The sequence below is a fragment of the Sturnus vulgaris genome, chromosome 3 (genome assembly GCF_052056855.1).
Source record: "Sturnus vulgaris isolate bStuVul1 chromosome 3, bStuVul1.hap1, whole genome shotgun sequence".
In the NCBI taxonomy this organism is placed as follows: Eukaryota; Metazoa; Chordata; class Aves; order Passeriformes; family Sturnidae; genus Sturnus; species Sturnus vulgaris.
In genome coordinates, this window is record NC_142245.1 from 91590364 (window position 1) to 91607910 (window position 17547).

The following is a 17547-nucleotide window of genomic DNA, read 5'->3' on the forward strand; positions in this document are numbered from 1 at the left end:
AGGGTAGGTTCCTCTTCTCAGTCCTTTGGTCAAAGCTGTGGCCCTTCTTTGGACTCTCACCAGTCTGTCTGCATCTTTTTTGAATTGTGGAGACCAGAACTGGACAGAGTACCCCAGGTGCAGGGTTGTGCTCTTCCACCCTACACAGTTCTCCCTTAAAGACTGGAGGGATTCCCATCAGGACCATGCTTTGGAGTAAACCACACAGCTCCACATTTCCTCAGACTCTCCATCACTGCAATACTTGTATATAATTCCTTTCTCCTGAGTTGTTTTATTGCAATCAAAAGTAAAAGATTTCTTGATAATAAAACTTTTAACTCATAATTATTTGAGCCCAAGGAGTTTAAATAAGAGCAGCAGAACCTGGTAGCTGGGCAATAGAGTGGGGAAGGCAAGGTAAGAACAGAATCAGCATTAGTGGTACAACACAATTAGCAGTAGTGGACAACATTTTAATTTCAGGCATAGCCTGTGCACAAATGAGAGGAGGGAGACACAACACCTTGGTTCCCACTGACTCCTCCTATCAAATCTTAAAACCACATTGTAAAATGATTTGGGACACAGGTTATGTATTTCATCACTTCAAACATCTATAATCCACAAAAACTGCCCAGTGTATCTTTCAGCTTGATCTGTGAAATTTCATCACCTATGGAAGTTCATGTACTTCAAAAAAACCAATCAGGCACCAAGTCAAGCCTGCCTAAACAACACGGTGCCTTTTCAATAAGCATTTCAGACCAATACTGCTGATATTATCTTACACCCCGGGCCAACACATGACATGATCCTGATTTTAGGTCCTCGCCATATCCAGTCTCCCTAATATAAGGCATAGGCAATCATTTTGGTTGTTTCCATTTCCCATTTCTGAGGAAATACTTGTTTAAGGTAATTTTTTAACAATAGTGCAGGAGGAGAATAATTTCATTCACTGTGACCTCCTGTCCCTTTTCAATACTGTATTTTTAACATATTAAGAATGGTTATAACAATTTATACCAGCAAGTTTTGCCCTCTAGTGGAAGGTGAAGCAAAACACAACATGTAATTAGAAATTAAACATTCCATAGATTTACCCTGTGGACACTGACCACGTGTTTACTGTGTGGCTGGAGGACAGCAAGTGAGTCATTGCATATTATTCCTTATCCTAAAGGATAAGAAGTGGAAAGGGGATGCTCCAGAGAACTAACAGAGAAAATAGTCCAGGTTTAGTAGAGAACAGAATGAAATTCCCACGCCGTTGGGATGTTGTTTACAGAATGGTCTAACTGTTTGAAATTTCAACACCCGTGTCTGCTGTGCTATTTCTGCTACTGAAAGTATTTACGACAATAAATTGAATAATTTCCTTTTTAAAACATTAATAGCTCAGACTCCAGTTGGGTGGTACAGGAAATAGTGTTATGAATTTTATCAGCATACTGATTCAAATGTTAAATATTGATCATGAGAACAAAATCAAAATTAATCTTCCTTTGGTTATCAACGAATGTTAGTATTATAGACCAAAACAGAAGCATTAAAAAATTCTAACTGAAGAATATTTGCTTTTAGGGTGAAAAAACCTGTTTATATTAAAATAGCCCAGCATTGACATCTGATTATTCTGTTTGCCAAAGAACAGCTGACATGACATACCAAAAAATTACACTATCTTAGTTATCTTCAGACACCTTTTTCCTGACTTATTCACTTTTCTATTCAAATTTCTGATTTTTTAGCATTCATTAGCTCTCATTAGTAACAGTAAATAGCCATTTTCATTATAAAAAATTATTTTATTGGTCATATGAAGTATTTGTTTGTGTGAATGCCTTCAATGAACTAGGGAACTTGTTAAAAATATTTGATTGTAAAATCTTTTCTGCCTAAGTAAATATGTTATCCCAGTTTAGTAAAAATTTAAGCAGAATTTTGTTCTGTTTAAACCAGTCTCTCAGACATGAAAAGTTGTTTTTGTTCAAGCTGTCTCAAAGACAGAATGGAAGGTTTCATTTTAGTTTAGTTTTAGTTCTGGTGGGTAAAATTGTAATTTCTGTAAATCCCACAGGATGGAGGGACCAATATCAAACACTATTGACATTGCCTATTAACCTAAACTATGCTTCTAGTATGGAGAGAGAAAGGCATTTCCAGGTATTTCTTGAGTCTGACAGCTGGTCAACATGTATTGTCTGCAGAAATTATACATTTTTCCAAAGCAGCCTTGACTCTCTGTCAAGCGTGCCTGAAACTAATGACACATAATTCACCCTGGTACTTCCCCTGAAGAGGAAACCATGACATAGCCTAAAGAAACAGCACCCAATGCTTACATTTTAACCTCTTGCATCCCAAACAAAGTACACTCTACATCTCAGAGTGGGATAGTCTCTTCTAGAAACAAGATTTGATCATTTTCAGCCAGATTCTCTGTTAGAGGAAATAGAAGAGATGCATCTGAGAGATTCCAAAGAGCATCTTTTATGAACTTCCACAGCTGATGCTTTTCTAGGGCGGGGGCTCTCTTGAGATACTATAAACACCTCGTGTCAGCTGCTCATCAAACAGATCAGTTAAGGCATAGGACACAATTTTCACCTTACAAAGCTCATTAGCCAGCCCTGTTACCCACACACCTTGGACTACAGAGATTTTTGTCCAACGTCTCCAATGCTGTTTCAAAGAAGACAAAAATGTCAGCAATAACATCATTCACTTTGTACTGGCAAGAGAAAACTGTTTGTCAGGATGACAGAGAGAACCACTGGAAAAGTCTGTATTTCTCTCAGATTAGTCTCCCTTTGCTCAATCTCCAAAAAAAAAAAAAAGTAATACCCTATTACTTTATTGTGAGTAAATGTTAAAACTAATCTAAGCATGAAGGACGAAATCGATTATACCTGATTTAGAGAAGAAATAGTTTGAATGAACAGTGGTGGGAGCCTGTCCTAGCTGGTCTAGAGAAAGCAACACCCAACACAAGCTGTGTCAAGGAAAGGAAAAGCTGTATTATCTCCAGGGAAGATGGACACTCAGGCTCGCCTGAGATGCATCTCCCACAGCACTTGCCAGCACTGAATCCTCATGACTCAGCTTATTCTGCCAAAAATTAAAAGGATAACAGCCTACAAAGATCTTGAATCACACTATACTTGATACTCACTTTATTGTACAAAATTTGTGTCAGTAAGGGCTATAAGGATTTTCATGAACATCACATATGACAGAAGAGAAGTGCCTGAAAGGTCCAGGGTTTGGACAGTCTGTGGGGGAGAAGGATGGAGAACACAAATGGGACTTAGCTGGAGGGATCAGTTTAGTTGGATACAGAGGTATAAGAGACCAATCTTCTATGAAAAAAAAAAGTAATTAGAAACAAATTAATGGGTGCAAAAAAAAAGAAGTTTGGGCAGAAAGCAAAGTGCTTGTCTTGCAGCTTTTTATGTCCCTTAGGTCTTGATGGTTAACCAGGAAAGGTACTGAACTTTCATGCCAATAAAATCGATCTACACTAGGCACTTTCATTGGCATGCAAGTGCACACACAAAAACCTGCAGTAGATGTCCCTCCCATTAAACCAGTTATACTTTGACTGGGGTCCAGTGCATCTCCCTCCTGCAGCTCAACTGGTGCTCAAAGGACAGAAAAGGAAATCCCTGAAGGATCCTGTGCTAGGATAAAATGATCATGTTTGGGACATTTAATGAAACAGGAGTAAAATCAATGTAAAAACAGTGCCTGAAAGGTACAGACAATGGCTGTATCTGTATATGAGCAGGAGCACTCCAGGGTTTCTAGCAAGACTTCAACAAGACATTTGTGACATTTAAGTGTTAAACCAGTGAATGTGAATACACAGTATTTTTTGCTGCTCGAAGATGTCAGTAGTTAATAGTGTTTCTGGTTAAGAACACCCAATATGTAAGCTCTTTTTGCACCTAAAAGGATAAAATCCTTTTTAAAAATAGGTTTTCAAAAGATTTGGGAAAGAGTCAAGGAGGCATACACAGGGTTTGGTGCACATCTTGCACTTAGATTTTGTCAAGGCTGTTGACACAATACATCCTGGATTTTCCCTCAGCTGGCTGGCTGTCTAGACCAGGAACTCCACTGTGCTGTGCCTTTGAGCCAAAGAACCAGAAAATTTGTGACAAGAGCTGTGATTAGTTCCAGCAGAAGCTAAAGCATCACCCACCAAAAGAGTGAGCGTGAGCAAACAGCAGAGCAGAGCCTGGCAGCAGCCCAGCCACTTCACACCAGCCTTGCCTCCTGCCATGCCTCTTCAAAGGCACCAGTCCTGCTTCTGTTAATGATAAACCTTTGCAAACTGGTCACACAGGTTCACACTAAATGTAGCAAATATCTCTTCAGTTTATCCTTATCTTTCTTCTTCTGTTACCCAAAGTAATTTATTTTTTAAATGGCAAAGGGGTTTGTAAATATTATTGCTAATAAATGTTTGCAAGCACATAAATTGTCTAACATTCGTTATGAGTCATTTTATATAATTATGTAACAAAGCGCTTAATCTTCCTCCAAAAAAATTGTGCTTCTCCAATTTAAAATTAAAATCTTCATAAAGCTGACATATCAGTACTGCTACAGAGTTATATCCAGTTCCAATGTATTTCATGGTTCTTTTCTGAACGAAGTAGAACATACTTAGAAAATTCCTGGGATGCTACTGAAATGTACTAAGAGGAAAAAATTATTTCTTATGATGGGAACAATACAATCTCCAGTAAAGGCATATTAAAATGAGGGAATCTTAATACTTTTGGATTGGAACCTCTATATTACACTCTGTCTGTAAAAAGTGTTTGAGGTGTGGATATCCACTAGGTAACAGTAATACCAGTTGCACAGACCCTCGGGGGGCGGGAAAGGTGGCAGCATAGGCTAACATGAAAAAAAGTCCAAAATAAATCGGGGTTTTTCCTTTGTTTATAAATTTTATTGGCACATGAGTGTAAATCTATATACAGTCTACCCAGAACACAGGTACACAGATGATGAAAGATATCTGTAAGCTGAACTACATCCTTTCCATATGATCTTTACTAATTTAGGCGGTTTTTTCTCTGTTAATTACTTTGGATTATCTGCATGAGGTCATCTACCTGTTAAAGGAAAAAACTACTGTTTATTTTTAAAGGCAATGGACCTCAAAAAGGCACAGCAACATTTTTTAATGAAATGAAGAGCAAACAAGCTACCCTCTGGAGTGCAGAAAACACAGTGTGTTCAACAGAGGGATGTGAAGCTGAAAGGCAGCAGTTACAGCTGGCTGCATCATTATGTCTCAAACTGAATGTCACCCACATAGTCACCAGTGCTCAGTGTCACACTGAGACGTTTGGCAGGGCAGGGAGGTACTGCAGATGTCTAAGAAAAATCAGAAGAGATAAATTAATAAAGCTGAGGCCATCTGGGATCTCATCTACTCTCTAACCTCCTCAAAGATGTAGTCTGAAAGGCTCTGTTCTTTCAAGATGGGCTGCATGAAGGAGAGGCAGCAACGTTACCTAAAGAGGTTGTTGTTGGCAATGGTATTAGAAAGAAGGGAAAAGAAAACTCAGAGAGAGGGAGAGAATAGAAATATAAGAGCTGAACCTCCCAGCATGACTGGGAAAATCTTCAAAGAAAAGCAGGGAAAATCTGTAACAGTATGAGCACTTTGGCCCACAGCCACAGTCAATGCCTGCTAAGTTCTTATCTGAGAACAGATTAGCACTGGCTCTTTCACAGAGAGCAGAATGCCTAGCTCCCAGACTCCTAGTTTTAATTCCCAGCTCTTATATCCCATGAAAGCAGTAAGTTTATCCAATTTGGGGGGAATATTGGTAGGAAGAACTCCCTCTCTTTGGAAGTCAGCCTCCGTGCAGCCAAAAATGCTTTTACTGAGAGCAGGTGAAGGGGAAGAATGAGTCATTAGTCTTTACAGGCTAAAAACCCCATGGTTAGAGACAACCAGAGCAATTTTCAAGCTGCTGTCTTGGCACCAAGCCCAGTTACACAGTCAGTGCTGCAGCTCTCCTACAGGCACTAAAATCCCTCAGGAAAGTTTTGCAGGTGGTGTAAGATTGTGCACATCCTCACTTGGACATCCAAGTCTCCTCCACTCACAAGGGATATAATATCAGCACCAAGAACCTACTCAGGGAGGCAGGAGCTGAAGTCAAGAGCATATGCTGTCTTGTTCAGCACTTTAATATTTTCCCTAGATTGCATATTATTGTACTATTAATTGTTCTATGAGACCACGATGGGAATCATACAGCCATTTCTCACACAAACAAAACCAGTTTCTGTTAAGTGAATCCAGCTGAATACAAGTCACTACTTCTTTTTTCATAACAAATATGTCTTAATAAAGATTTTCTAAAATAACAAGTACTTTACAGCAACTTGTAACATTACTTATCTTAGAACCAATTTATAAAATACCAATTTATAAGTACTATAAAGCATACAACATAATTTGTTTAAATAAAGGAAGTAAAACTGAACCTATTCATTGTGACATTAACTTTTTCATCTATTAAAGACAGTGCAGTATTTTTTTTATTCATTTCAATATGTAGCTTTTATATAAAATAATTTTGCCTTCTGTTGTAATAACAACGTTGGACTCATTATGCTGTCAGTATTTCAGTAATATTTGCCAGAAGTAATTTATAAAGTGTAAGTTACTTGGTTTCCACAGTTAGTTTCAAATGTCATAATGCTTCAAGCTCTGGTAATAACCCCAGCTTTGTATTTGTCTGAAAAGATGAAGTTTGGTGATTACCTAATCCTTTCATCTGTAAAACTATAGCCAGCATAATCAGTGTCCAGCCCTAAGAAAGCCCTGAACTGCCCCTTTGCAGAAAGGCTCTGCTGAGGTGGCCCAGGGTAAAAGCTCTCTAGCAACAAGTCCAGATGACTTTCCTGCTCTTTCATCCCAGGAAAATGGCAGCACAATTCTTTGGCATCAGAAGGCTTTCAGTAAGTTAAAGCATTAATAACTATCAACTCACCTGTAGTCACTGAACTCAAATACTCAGTTTTAACCTCAAAAGTTCAAAGTCAAATTGTAAATCACTATTTTTGTTCATTTTTTCTTATATTTTATATAATACTACATTCTATGGAAACCTTCTGATGCCACCCATATGTGTTGCTGGAATCCACTCATACCCCAAATATTTTCCTCTGTACTGCTGCAGTACTCTTGAGGAGTTCTTGGATTTTTCTACATCAAGTCAGAGCTGTGAGAGGAATGGAAAGAGCTAAAATTAAATTCTTAATTAAATTCTGTTTTAAAAGGAAGAAGAGAGGGTTGCCATTGCTAAAATGTCCAATGTGAGTAGAGAGGCACGGGAGTAAGAGAAATTCAATTAGTAAGGTACTTTATTCACATTATGTCTGACAAGAGGAGTATTGTCAGACCTCTTTACTTTACTTCCCTCCAGATGAAAGATTTGGAACATACTGGATAGGATGTACAATGTCCCTGTACAAACCTTACAGAGACATTCAGATTCTTTATCATATTTAAGGTTTTTTCTCATTAGTGGACACAAACACAAATGCATGAGGAAAGGTTGTCTCAGCCATTTATCTGGAGTTTCTCTGAGATAATGCCTCATACAGGTCAGCACAGCTCAAGGTGTGTTTTTACCAACTGATCCTATGGCTTCACAGCAGAGGGCTGTGGGAGAAGACAGCATCTTTGCTGCCCCACCATCACATGTGGTAGAACTGTTCCCTCAGTCTGTGGAGGGACATGGATATAGACCTGGGGGAGATATGGGCCTGGGGGAGCACTGGAAGTGAAACAGAAACACACTGGGGCTTCTCTGCAATCTCCCTTGGAGAGGAACTTGTGAACTTTGCCCAATCCTTGCTGTCATTTCTCTTCAGACAGGATTCAGGTCTGGGCCCCAAATGAAGGAAGCACTTTCTAGTAGATATGATCTAGACATCTGTTTGACAGGGAAGCAGAGGACTTCAACCCTCTTTTTTACAGTGTTTCTCACAGACTTCACAAAAAGGTCCTCTCCTCAACGTATAGGTTTTTGCATCACCAGAAAAAAATGGTCCTGTAGAAAGCCAGCTGCACATCTCAGCTTGAAGACTTTCCTTTAGGAGCCAGGTGCCCCTTGGGGAATCATCTAACTTTAAAAAAAAACAACCCAAAATAAACAGGACAAAAAAAGGATCTATGTTTACTCCTTCATCTTTAAGGAAACTAGCTGAGGTTACAAAATCCTTCAGAGTGAGAGCTACTCACCTGCTCAATATTTTGATCACTGATTTCTTCGAGGTACTTTTTAAAAGGATTGGGCTGATAGGGCTCCTCCTTTTGCTGTGCACTCTTTCCTTTCACCAGCACAGGACGAATGACACCAGGTTTTGTCTTGACCCATAGCACACCCAGGAGAAAAGAGATGGAAGAAGAATCACATAAAATACCGTACCATTTTACAGAATATTTGTTAGACAAGTCAATTCTGGAGGGGTTGTACAGACTGTGTTTTAAAGTATTTTCTTAATGACATGTTTCACCACCAAAATTATTCAGGTGTCATGCTGCCTGGACTACTTCTAATACAGATTGTGGGCAAAAGTGCCAAGAGCTGCTTTTAGGCACAGAACTTCATCATTGCCATGTGTTTATTACTGACAAAAATACCTACTGAGCTGTCAGACCACGGTTTGTGGGTTTTGCTGGCTGTTATTTTTTTCTGGCTGCTCAGCTGCACCTTGATAAGTTCAAGTCACACTTTATGCACAGCCACACATCTGCTTTCACACTGGGCTCCTCAAAAGAGTAACTGTGAAACAAGGAAGGACAATCCATGATACTGTCAACTTACACCCAGGCAGAAGCATGTTAGGAAAAGTCTTACTGGGAAATAATACCAGTGATTGCATGCTGCATTCTATAGAGTCACTGAGTCACTGTATCACACATAGGCTGGAAAAGAGCTTTGCAATCATTGAGTCCAACCAAAAACCTAGTACTGCCAAGTTCACAACTAAACCATGCACCTGTGCTCTCCATCTACACATCTCTTAAATACCTGCAGAATATTATGTCCAATGAGTGGAAATTTTAAGACAGAGTACCGAAAGTGGAGACATGCTATTGATTTCAGGTACTGTAAATGATACAAATGTAGAATAGAATTGCTTGGATTGGAAAAAATCTCTAAGATAACAGAGTTCTACTTGACCTACCACTGCCAAGTCCACCAGTAAATTATATCACAAAGAGCCATATCTACACATCTTTTAAATTCCTCCAGGGATGGGGATTCAACCACTTCCCTGTGCAGCCCGAAGAAATTTTTCTTAATGTCCAGTATAAACCTTCCCTGACATGACTTGAGGCTGTTTCCTCTTGTCCTATCACTACCTCACTACAACCTCCTTTCAGGCACTTGTAGAGAGTGATGAGGTCTCCCCTGAGCCTCCTTTTCTCCAGGCTGAACACCCCCAGCTCCCTCAGCTGCTCCTCACAGGACTTGTGCTCCAGACCCTTCCCCAGCTCCATTGCCCTTCCCTGGACTCGCTCCAGCCCCTCAGTGTCTTTCTCACAGTGAGGGCCCAGAACTGGACACAGCACTCGAGCTGTGGCCTCAGCAGTGCTGAGTACAGGGGGACAATCCCTGCCCTGCTCCTGCTGGCCACACTATTGCTGACACAGGCCAGGGTCTATGAGCCTTCCTGGCCACCTGGGCTCACTGCTGGCTCATGCTCTGCTGCTGCTGACCAGCACACCAGGTCCTTTTGCACTGGGCACTTTCCAGCCACTCCTCCCATAGCCTGGGCACTTCCTGGGGTTGTGGCTGAAGGGCAGGACCCAGCGCTTGGCCTTGTTGAACCTCATACAATTGGCCTCAGCCCATGCACCCAGCCTGTCCAGATCCCTCTGCACAGAATCCTCCCACCCAGAAGATCAGCACTCAACCTGCAAACTGACAGAGAGTGTGTTAAATCCTTTCACAGAGATCATCAATAAAGACACTAAGCTGAACAGGCTTCAATACTGAGCCTTGGGGACACCCCTTGTGATGGGCCACCAGCCAGATTGGATCCATTCACCACCAATCTCTGAGCTTGGCCATCCAGCCAGTTTTCCTCTCCAGTCCCTCTGAGGTTCCCCTGGCTCGGGAAGCTGCTCTGTGCACCCCACTGCAGCGCTCCACTGCCAGGCATGCCAGCACTAGAGCCACTCACCTCGGTGACACAGGGACAGTATCTTTAAGGGTTCAGCTGGAAAAGTACATTTTAGAGGATCTGATCAGCACGGATATGTGATACCCATCATTTCAGACAAATTGGATTATTTAATCAAGAAAAAATTCCTTGGTTAGCAACCAGTCAACCAAAAAATTTGACTATTAACTTCTCAATTTAGTATATCTGTGATTTTTTTTTAATTCTTACAGTAAAATAGGACAAGATGGATTGTGGCATAAACTCTAAATGGAGGTTAAGGGATAATTTAAAATAGACATGTTCAGTGAGCCAAAAAAAAGGAAGAAAAAGTGTACTTTCTCACTGGAATTTTAAAAGTAGTCAAGTTCAATATGTGATTGAATTTAAATTTAAACTTGTAAATGAGTCAATTGTATTCTCCTCTGTTATGACATAGAAAATAAATGGTCTCTCACAAATTATGTAGGTAACAACATGACTGCTGTTGCCGTTCTGTGGTTGCAGCACAGAGGGGCAGCTTGCCCAGCTGGGACTGAGAAATAAGTGTTGTCACAGCTCCCCATCCTCAGTATCCAGCCAGGTATAAAAATGCAGAGAAGAAACCTGATTCACTATTAGATTTATTTATAAAATAAACATGCATACTTAATAAAATCATTCTGTCTATTTATAAGAGCAATACACTTTATCAGCCAGTGTGGGAAAAGAGAAGATTCTATGAAAGTAAGCTTAAAATGATGCAGCTGAGATTGCTGGATGTAGGACGTAAACTGAGTCATGGACCACTTTAAAGCAAGATCTGCAGGCATCCAGCAAGGACAAGGCAAGAGGGATGTCCTTTGGAGGGAAGGGGGCAGAGGGTGTTTTGTGCTCTGCTTCTGCCCTGGGAAAGGACAGAGCACAGCCCTGGGTCTGAGGTGAAGGCAGCAGAGGCAGGCAGGAGAACACCTGGGTAGAGCAGGGCCCAGGGAGCAAAACATCTTCCCTTAGATTTGTGTCTTCTACTCTCCCCCCTCTCCACAGATTGGGCCCTTTCATTTGTCTCATCAAGTAAGAAAAACATTCAACTGAAAGCAACAATATCAGCCATGCAGTGATACTAATTTTTTTTAAAGAGTAGTAACTGTCAAGCTGTATCAAAAACGTTTTCATTACAAAGATCAACTTTTTCAAACATGCAGTGCTTTTTTAATGAATTTATAGTCCGTAGTTAATGACTATATCTTTGTAGGATTGACCAAAAGATACTTATTTTTCTATCAACACTTCCGAAAAGCATCCGTAACATGTCTGGGTTTCAACATAAAGGTAAATATAAATTTAAAAAGAAAGGTACTATTGTTATCAAGTCATTATTATGCAAAGGATATGCGGCCTCCTGGCACTCCTCCACACCATGTTACCATGCAATTAAAAGCCCATTGTGATACCTGAAATCATCAAGGATAAGCTGCTCTCCTTTTGTAAGAAAACTCTTCCAAAAGCATGCTGCAGAAATGCTTTTAAGGAAACATTTTCTAAATAACATCATGTACTCAAGTGCTGACTGAGTCATATGTTTATGTCAGACTCTGCTAACAGAGTGACAGATATCAGCCAGCAACCAGAATTCCAAGCACTTTATTAGCACCCTGACAAACTACATAAAATCTTTGATCCGAAACTAAGAACTTGAACTCTTTATTTGATGACAAATGTCACAGCTGACATGCTGAGAAACAATCTAAAACTAAGTTTTGCCAAAGAAACTATTGGTCTTCCTACATCAACATCAAAAAATGGTAAAAGCTGTTATGGTAGCACTGGGCTGCCATTGTATGTGTACAGAACTTCCAGCAAATTGCACAGGGCCAAAGCACAAATTCCAGAGCTGGCCATAATGACTGATAGTGATCCAGAGCCAAGGCATTCTCTGGCATGGGTCTGGCCAGGTCAGCAAGTACACAACTGGAAATAAGCCACAGGCTGGGCCAAAGTGCCTCTCTATAGGCAGCATGGACAGGGCCATCCTCCCTCAGGAACAGAAGGTATTTTGAATGAAAATGAGCCTTGAATAAAATTTGTCTGAAAAGTCAGAAGACTGAACATTGGAGGATGTATGGACATATTAATCTCTAATTTTCCCCCCTGTTATTATGACACTGGTTGCCTCTGAGATTTTGCTGAAATTGGTGGGTCAGGTGCCTGTTGCAACCCCATTCCACCTGTGACAGAACAAGGGGGATTTGCTTGAAACTGAAAGAGGGCAGGTTTAGATCAGGTATTAGGAAGAAATTATTTACTGAGAGAATGGTGAGGCACTGGAACAGGTTGTCCAGAGAACAACCTGTTGTGGATGCTCCAACCCTCATCAAGTTGGATGGAACTCTGAGCAACATGTTCTAGTTAAAGGTGTCCCTGTCCACAGCAGCAGGGTTGGAACAAGTCACAGAGTTCCTCAGAGATATGCTTGGGAATCTGGGCTTTGAATTATGGATGCAGATCAGATAGGAAAGAATGTCTGGTAAGATGACAAAGTTTGCTGGTAATACTAATTAGGTAATACTAATCCCCTAAATATTTTTAGTGCAGTATTTTGCACTAAAAATATTGGTGCAGAGAGTTACAGAGAGCTCTTACAATACTGAGTGAATGAATGATAAAAGGCAGGTGAAACATAACTAAATTCAGCATTGATACATTTCACCACAAAAAAAACCTAAACTACATCCTTAATGTGGTCATGCTCATGCACCAATGAGCTCATTAGCTGAGAAACCAGTTCTCACTACTCAGGAAATATATCTTGACTTTATTGTGTACAGTTCGGTGCAAACATTGGCTTGCTGCTCATGAAGAGTAAAAAGAACTAAATAAAGCACTATAAATTGTTAAGAAGGGAATAGAAATAGCAATAAAGAACCTTATCACATCCTCATGTAAATAGAAAGTTCTGTATTTAGAGCTATACCAAGAGCAGTTTATGATTTCAGTCTCTCAATCTCAAAAACAAAACCTGAAAAAGATATAGAAAAGGGCAAGAAGGATCATCAGTGATATGGGACAGTACCCATACTTTTCAAAGAGTGACCAGGCAATTTTTAATTCTTTTTCCATGAAACAGAGATGACTGGTAGTGTTAGGTCTAGGTATTATTGTTAATACCTAGAAAAAAATTGATGTTATTTAGAAAGTGAAGAAAGAAAAGTTATTTGCTATTTTAGTACAAGAACTGAGGTCAAGTCATAGGTTTAAAACAAAGGAATAAAGTAGTATTTTGCACCACGCATAATTTAAAAGTAAAGCCTATTGCTAGAGAATGTTAAAAAGACCAAAATATAACAAAATTCAAAAAGTAACTGGAAAAAATAATGAAAGAAGATATAATCAAAGATTGCTAGGAGAAGAAATTGATTCAGGAAGTCCCTAAGATTGCATTAGTTGAAATACAAGGGAAAAAATTCTCATCTACATCTCCTTTTTTTCCTAAGCATTCATTAGTGGTCACCGCTACTTGGGCCGGCTCCACAATTTCTCTTCTGACTCTTCTTCAGAAATTTTGGCTCCAACAAGATGAAATTGTGATTAGAGCTAAAATGAACATCTGATATATAATCTCCCTTTCTTACTTGATCTTACCCTTGCTTTTCACTCATTAAAGCAGCTTTGATGTAAAACAGAGTGTAAGAAGAAACAGATGCTAGAATCTTTTTGCATTTAGACCAAATTGTCCAAGTGAAATATTAAAAGAGTCCAAGAACCAGCAGTTGACTCTACTGCTGTCATACACCTCAAGATTCAGCACAACTCTGTAGTTTGGCATTTGGCCCATGGGTTTACAACCAGTATCAGGATTTATAGCTACTTAAAACAGGTGTGTATTCAGTGCAGAAATAAAACCCAATACAACTCTGTAGAAGCAATGCAGTTTTGTAAAAGCATTCAGGGTTCAAACAATATTTACTGCAGTTTTTTTTTTCAAAGGACTAGGAAAGCAAATAATTAATAAAATTTTGTGCTTGTGCAAATTTTGAAAAACAGTGTATCACTGCTGTGCTATACATACCAGCTGACTCTCAGTTACCATAGGCACCGATTTGTAAAGATTGGCCTGCAAAAAAAGATGAATATATACAGTATTACATGCAATATCTTTGTGATTATAATGATGATGACAGAAAAAAATCCAGGTACAGCACTAGGCTTAGCTTAGCTACAGAAGCTTTTCCCACTGATGCAGAGGTATGAGAGAATATAAAATATTCTCATTTTCAGTTTACTTCTAGATATAATCAAATGCTGTCAAGATTTTAGGGATTCTTTTTTCCAAGTGAAATAAAATTTCCCATTTTCATCTTGATGTAATATTGAAATATTATATTATAGATATTATAGATCTTATTTTTCTGAGGCTGCCATTGTCTGTTAATTTGCAGCCTCAAAGTTATTAACATTATGAATAGTACTGTGTTGAGTACCTTCTCAGCCTTTTCTCACTTCACAGTAGGAGAACCAGAACAATCCTACTTAAGCACACATGTCAATAATGTGGACATTCATTTTTCAGATCAGTTATGAGAAATTCCTATCTAGACCATAATTGTACTATTATTAAAAATCAGAAATATCATCCCTAAAGCCAACAGAGATGAATTATTATTAAATGGTGAATGGAATCATGTCAAAGACCATACAGTTTTAAAAGTTGTTAAATTACATCTGTAGTACTTAGTTGTCAGCTGGTATAAACTGAAGTTAGCTCTCTTTTTATATACTCCTTTGCTGTTTGTACAATTATTTACATCCTTAAAAGCTTCTGAAGTTCATGAGAAGATAAAATATAGCTGAGGCCAAGGCAAATTTACAATACTTTAATTGTTAAATGGCAGTTATTTCAACATACTTCTATAACCTACTGCTCTATATAACCTATAAAAGCAATTACCAATATTACCATGTGTGCATACACATACCTTTATATGTGGTGGTTATAAATAATGCTTCAGCATTACTCATAAACAAAATTAAGCTCCTCTTTTAACCAAAAATGTCCTCAAAGCAACATTTTGACAAGCATCTCAATACTAGATATTGTAAATACAGAAATATGATAACTACGGAAAACCACTTCTGTGTGCCCTTTATCTCATGGCCAGAGGACAAACTATCACCTGGATTATCAACTGGGCCAGAAACAGCCTTTTTATATCCTACTAAAGAAGCAGAGCAAGAGAGGAGGAAAGAGCTGTGATGCACCTATGCTTTTATAGACACCTGATACATCTCTCAGGAGACTCTGCAGAGTAGAGCAATGGCAGAGTACAGGAGAGCCTGGACCCATCAAGTTCAGGCACCACAGCCCAGCCTGGGGACTCCAGTCTATCTCCTGACACACAAAAAATTCAACACACCTTACAATTTATAGGAAAGATTAGCCTTCCAATAAACCTCTGTGTTATTCCCAAACATAGTTTTAAATATCGGTTTGTTTCATTCATCTGGAAAATTCCGGTGGAAATAGAAAAAAAGTGTTTGTGATGGTGATTTTCCATGCCATCTCTAGGCTTCCCTAAGCTGGATGCCTGAATTTATGGTATATGTCCATATTCCAGCTTTGGAAGCTGGAGATTTGCACTGGAGTGTTATTAAATACACTCTGTTCTCAAAGACTACCTCTGAAGTACATTCTTTTATTTCATTAAAAAGCTCTCCTCTGATAGTCTTCCTAATTAGTATGAGCCAGCACAATCTGTCAAGCAAAAATCACAGTATGCAATAAAATATGCATTCTGCCACATTCTGGAAGCAAAATTGAATTGATCAGTCAAGCATTGTGCTGGCATAAGACTGGGAGACCTCTGTTGCTTTGCCAGCACAGCTTTGATTTGAGGTTCAATAGAAATGCTGAATGATGAATAGTAAGCTGAGATTTCTCATCACATGACTAAATGAGTTGCAAGTAAAATGTGGAACCTGTAGTAACTGTGTATGCTAGAGAGAATTAAAATGTTAATTGGGTTTAATGTTCCAATAATTGAATGAATGACTCAATACAGATATTTTCATCATATATTGGAGTGTGTGTATATGTGACAAAACAGCTTTCATTCATCTAAATTGTGGGTTTTCAGCCAGCTCTGTATCTTGGACAGAAAAGTTTGAATTAATCCCAGATTCTGAAGGACAAGCAAGAACTACAGGACTTCTACCAATGCAAGTCCTCTACAGTGCAGGCTGGGTCCAAAGAAAAGCACCCTTCAGTACCCATAACAAACAATCTGTTTACCAAACAGCTGAATCCTTGCCCCAGGCTTGAAAGAAACAGCAATAAAGAAGCGTGTGAAGAAATCAATTTTAATGTCATATTCACACAGGTAAAATTATCAATAGACACAGCAGTGAAGAGATTCCAGTCTGGATGGATTTAGTACAGTGGGAAGACACCTCAAGTCTCAAATGCCAGCACTATATGGAACTACATTACAACCAGTAATTTATGTACTTGTCTATGCTAGTCAACATCTGATATCACATGTAGACTCCCCCAGGATTGTTTAGGAGCAGACAAAGTAAACATTTTTGCATGCAAAATATAGAGCAATTATAAAAGTACTTACATATCTGGTTTCACGCCCAGCTGCTCTCTGCAGTGTCGTTGACATCTTGTAAAAAGACAAATAGACATATAATCAGTATGTTGAGTTATTCTGAACAGTAACTCCAAGAGATTTTCAACACTGAGAATTTATTAATTGCTCAAATTCAGGAAAACTTAAGTTTTCCAGAAAGATTCACACCATACATGAGACTAAAGCATAATTAAGTTTTGCTTGTATGTTTATTGCAGAAAATACTACTTAATTTTACTGATCAAAAATATTGATCCTGCTCTATTGAGGATGGCATTTAATATGGGAATTTTCATAACAAAATTCTTATTATTAGATACCCATAGGTATCATTGCCCCATGAAATTGAAGTTGTATTCACTCACAAAATACAAAAAATTACCTCTCCATGCTTTCATTTGCAAGAATTTGCTTTAATTTGACTAACCTATAACAATTCTAAAGCATTTACTTATCAGGTCTCTTTTTTCTTCCATGTCTATGACCTTCTATTACCCTCTGTTAAGCACTTTTTGACCTCATCTTGAGATCCTCACCACTTTTAGCTTGGTCTCTATCCTGTTAAGCTCACCTTTTCCCCCCCTTTATTTTATTTCATGACTGCTAAAAGATGCCTTCCATTCTCAATTGCCCAAGGAAGTGGTTTTTGGATACTCTAACTCAGCTTGGTAGCAGCATTTTAAGCACTCCAGATTTTTCAGGCATTGGAAAACACACTCAATAACACTGTCTGCCC

At 38.9% G+C, this 17547-nt stretch overlaps 1 protein-coding gene across 3 annotated transcripts in view; it reads right to left on the reverse strand.

The window, feature by feature from the left end:
* Positions 1-17547, reverse strand: part of MLIP (muscular LMNA interacting protein) — a 108020-nt gene that overhangs the window by 16813 nt on the left and 73660 nt on the right. For all 3 annotated transcript variants that reach the window (XM_088162269.1, XM_088162268.1, XM_088162270.1), the window contains exons 9-11: positions 16800-16844; positions 14249-14293; positions 8270-8395 (exon numbers count right to left, since the gene is read on the reverse strand). In XM_088162269.1, the coding sequence (XP_088018395.1) occupies positions 8270-8395; positions 14249-14293; positions 16800-16844 (216 nt within the window). The remainder of the gene's footprint in view (positions 1-8269; positions 8396-14248; positions 14294-16799; positions 16845-17547) is intronic.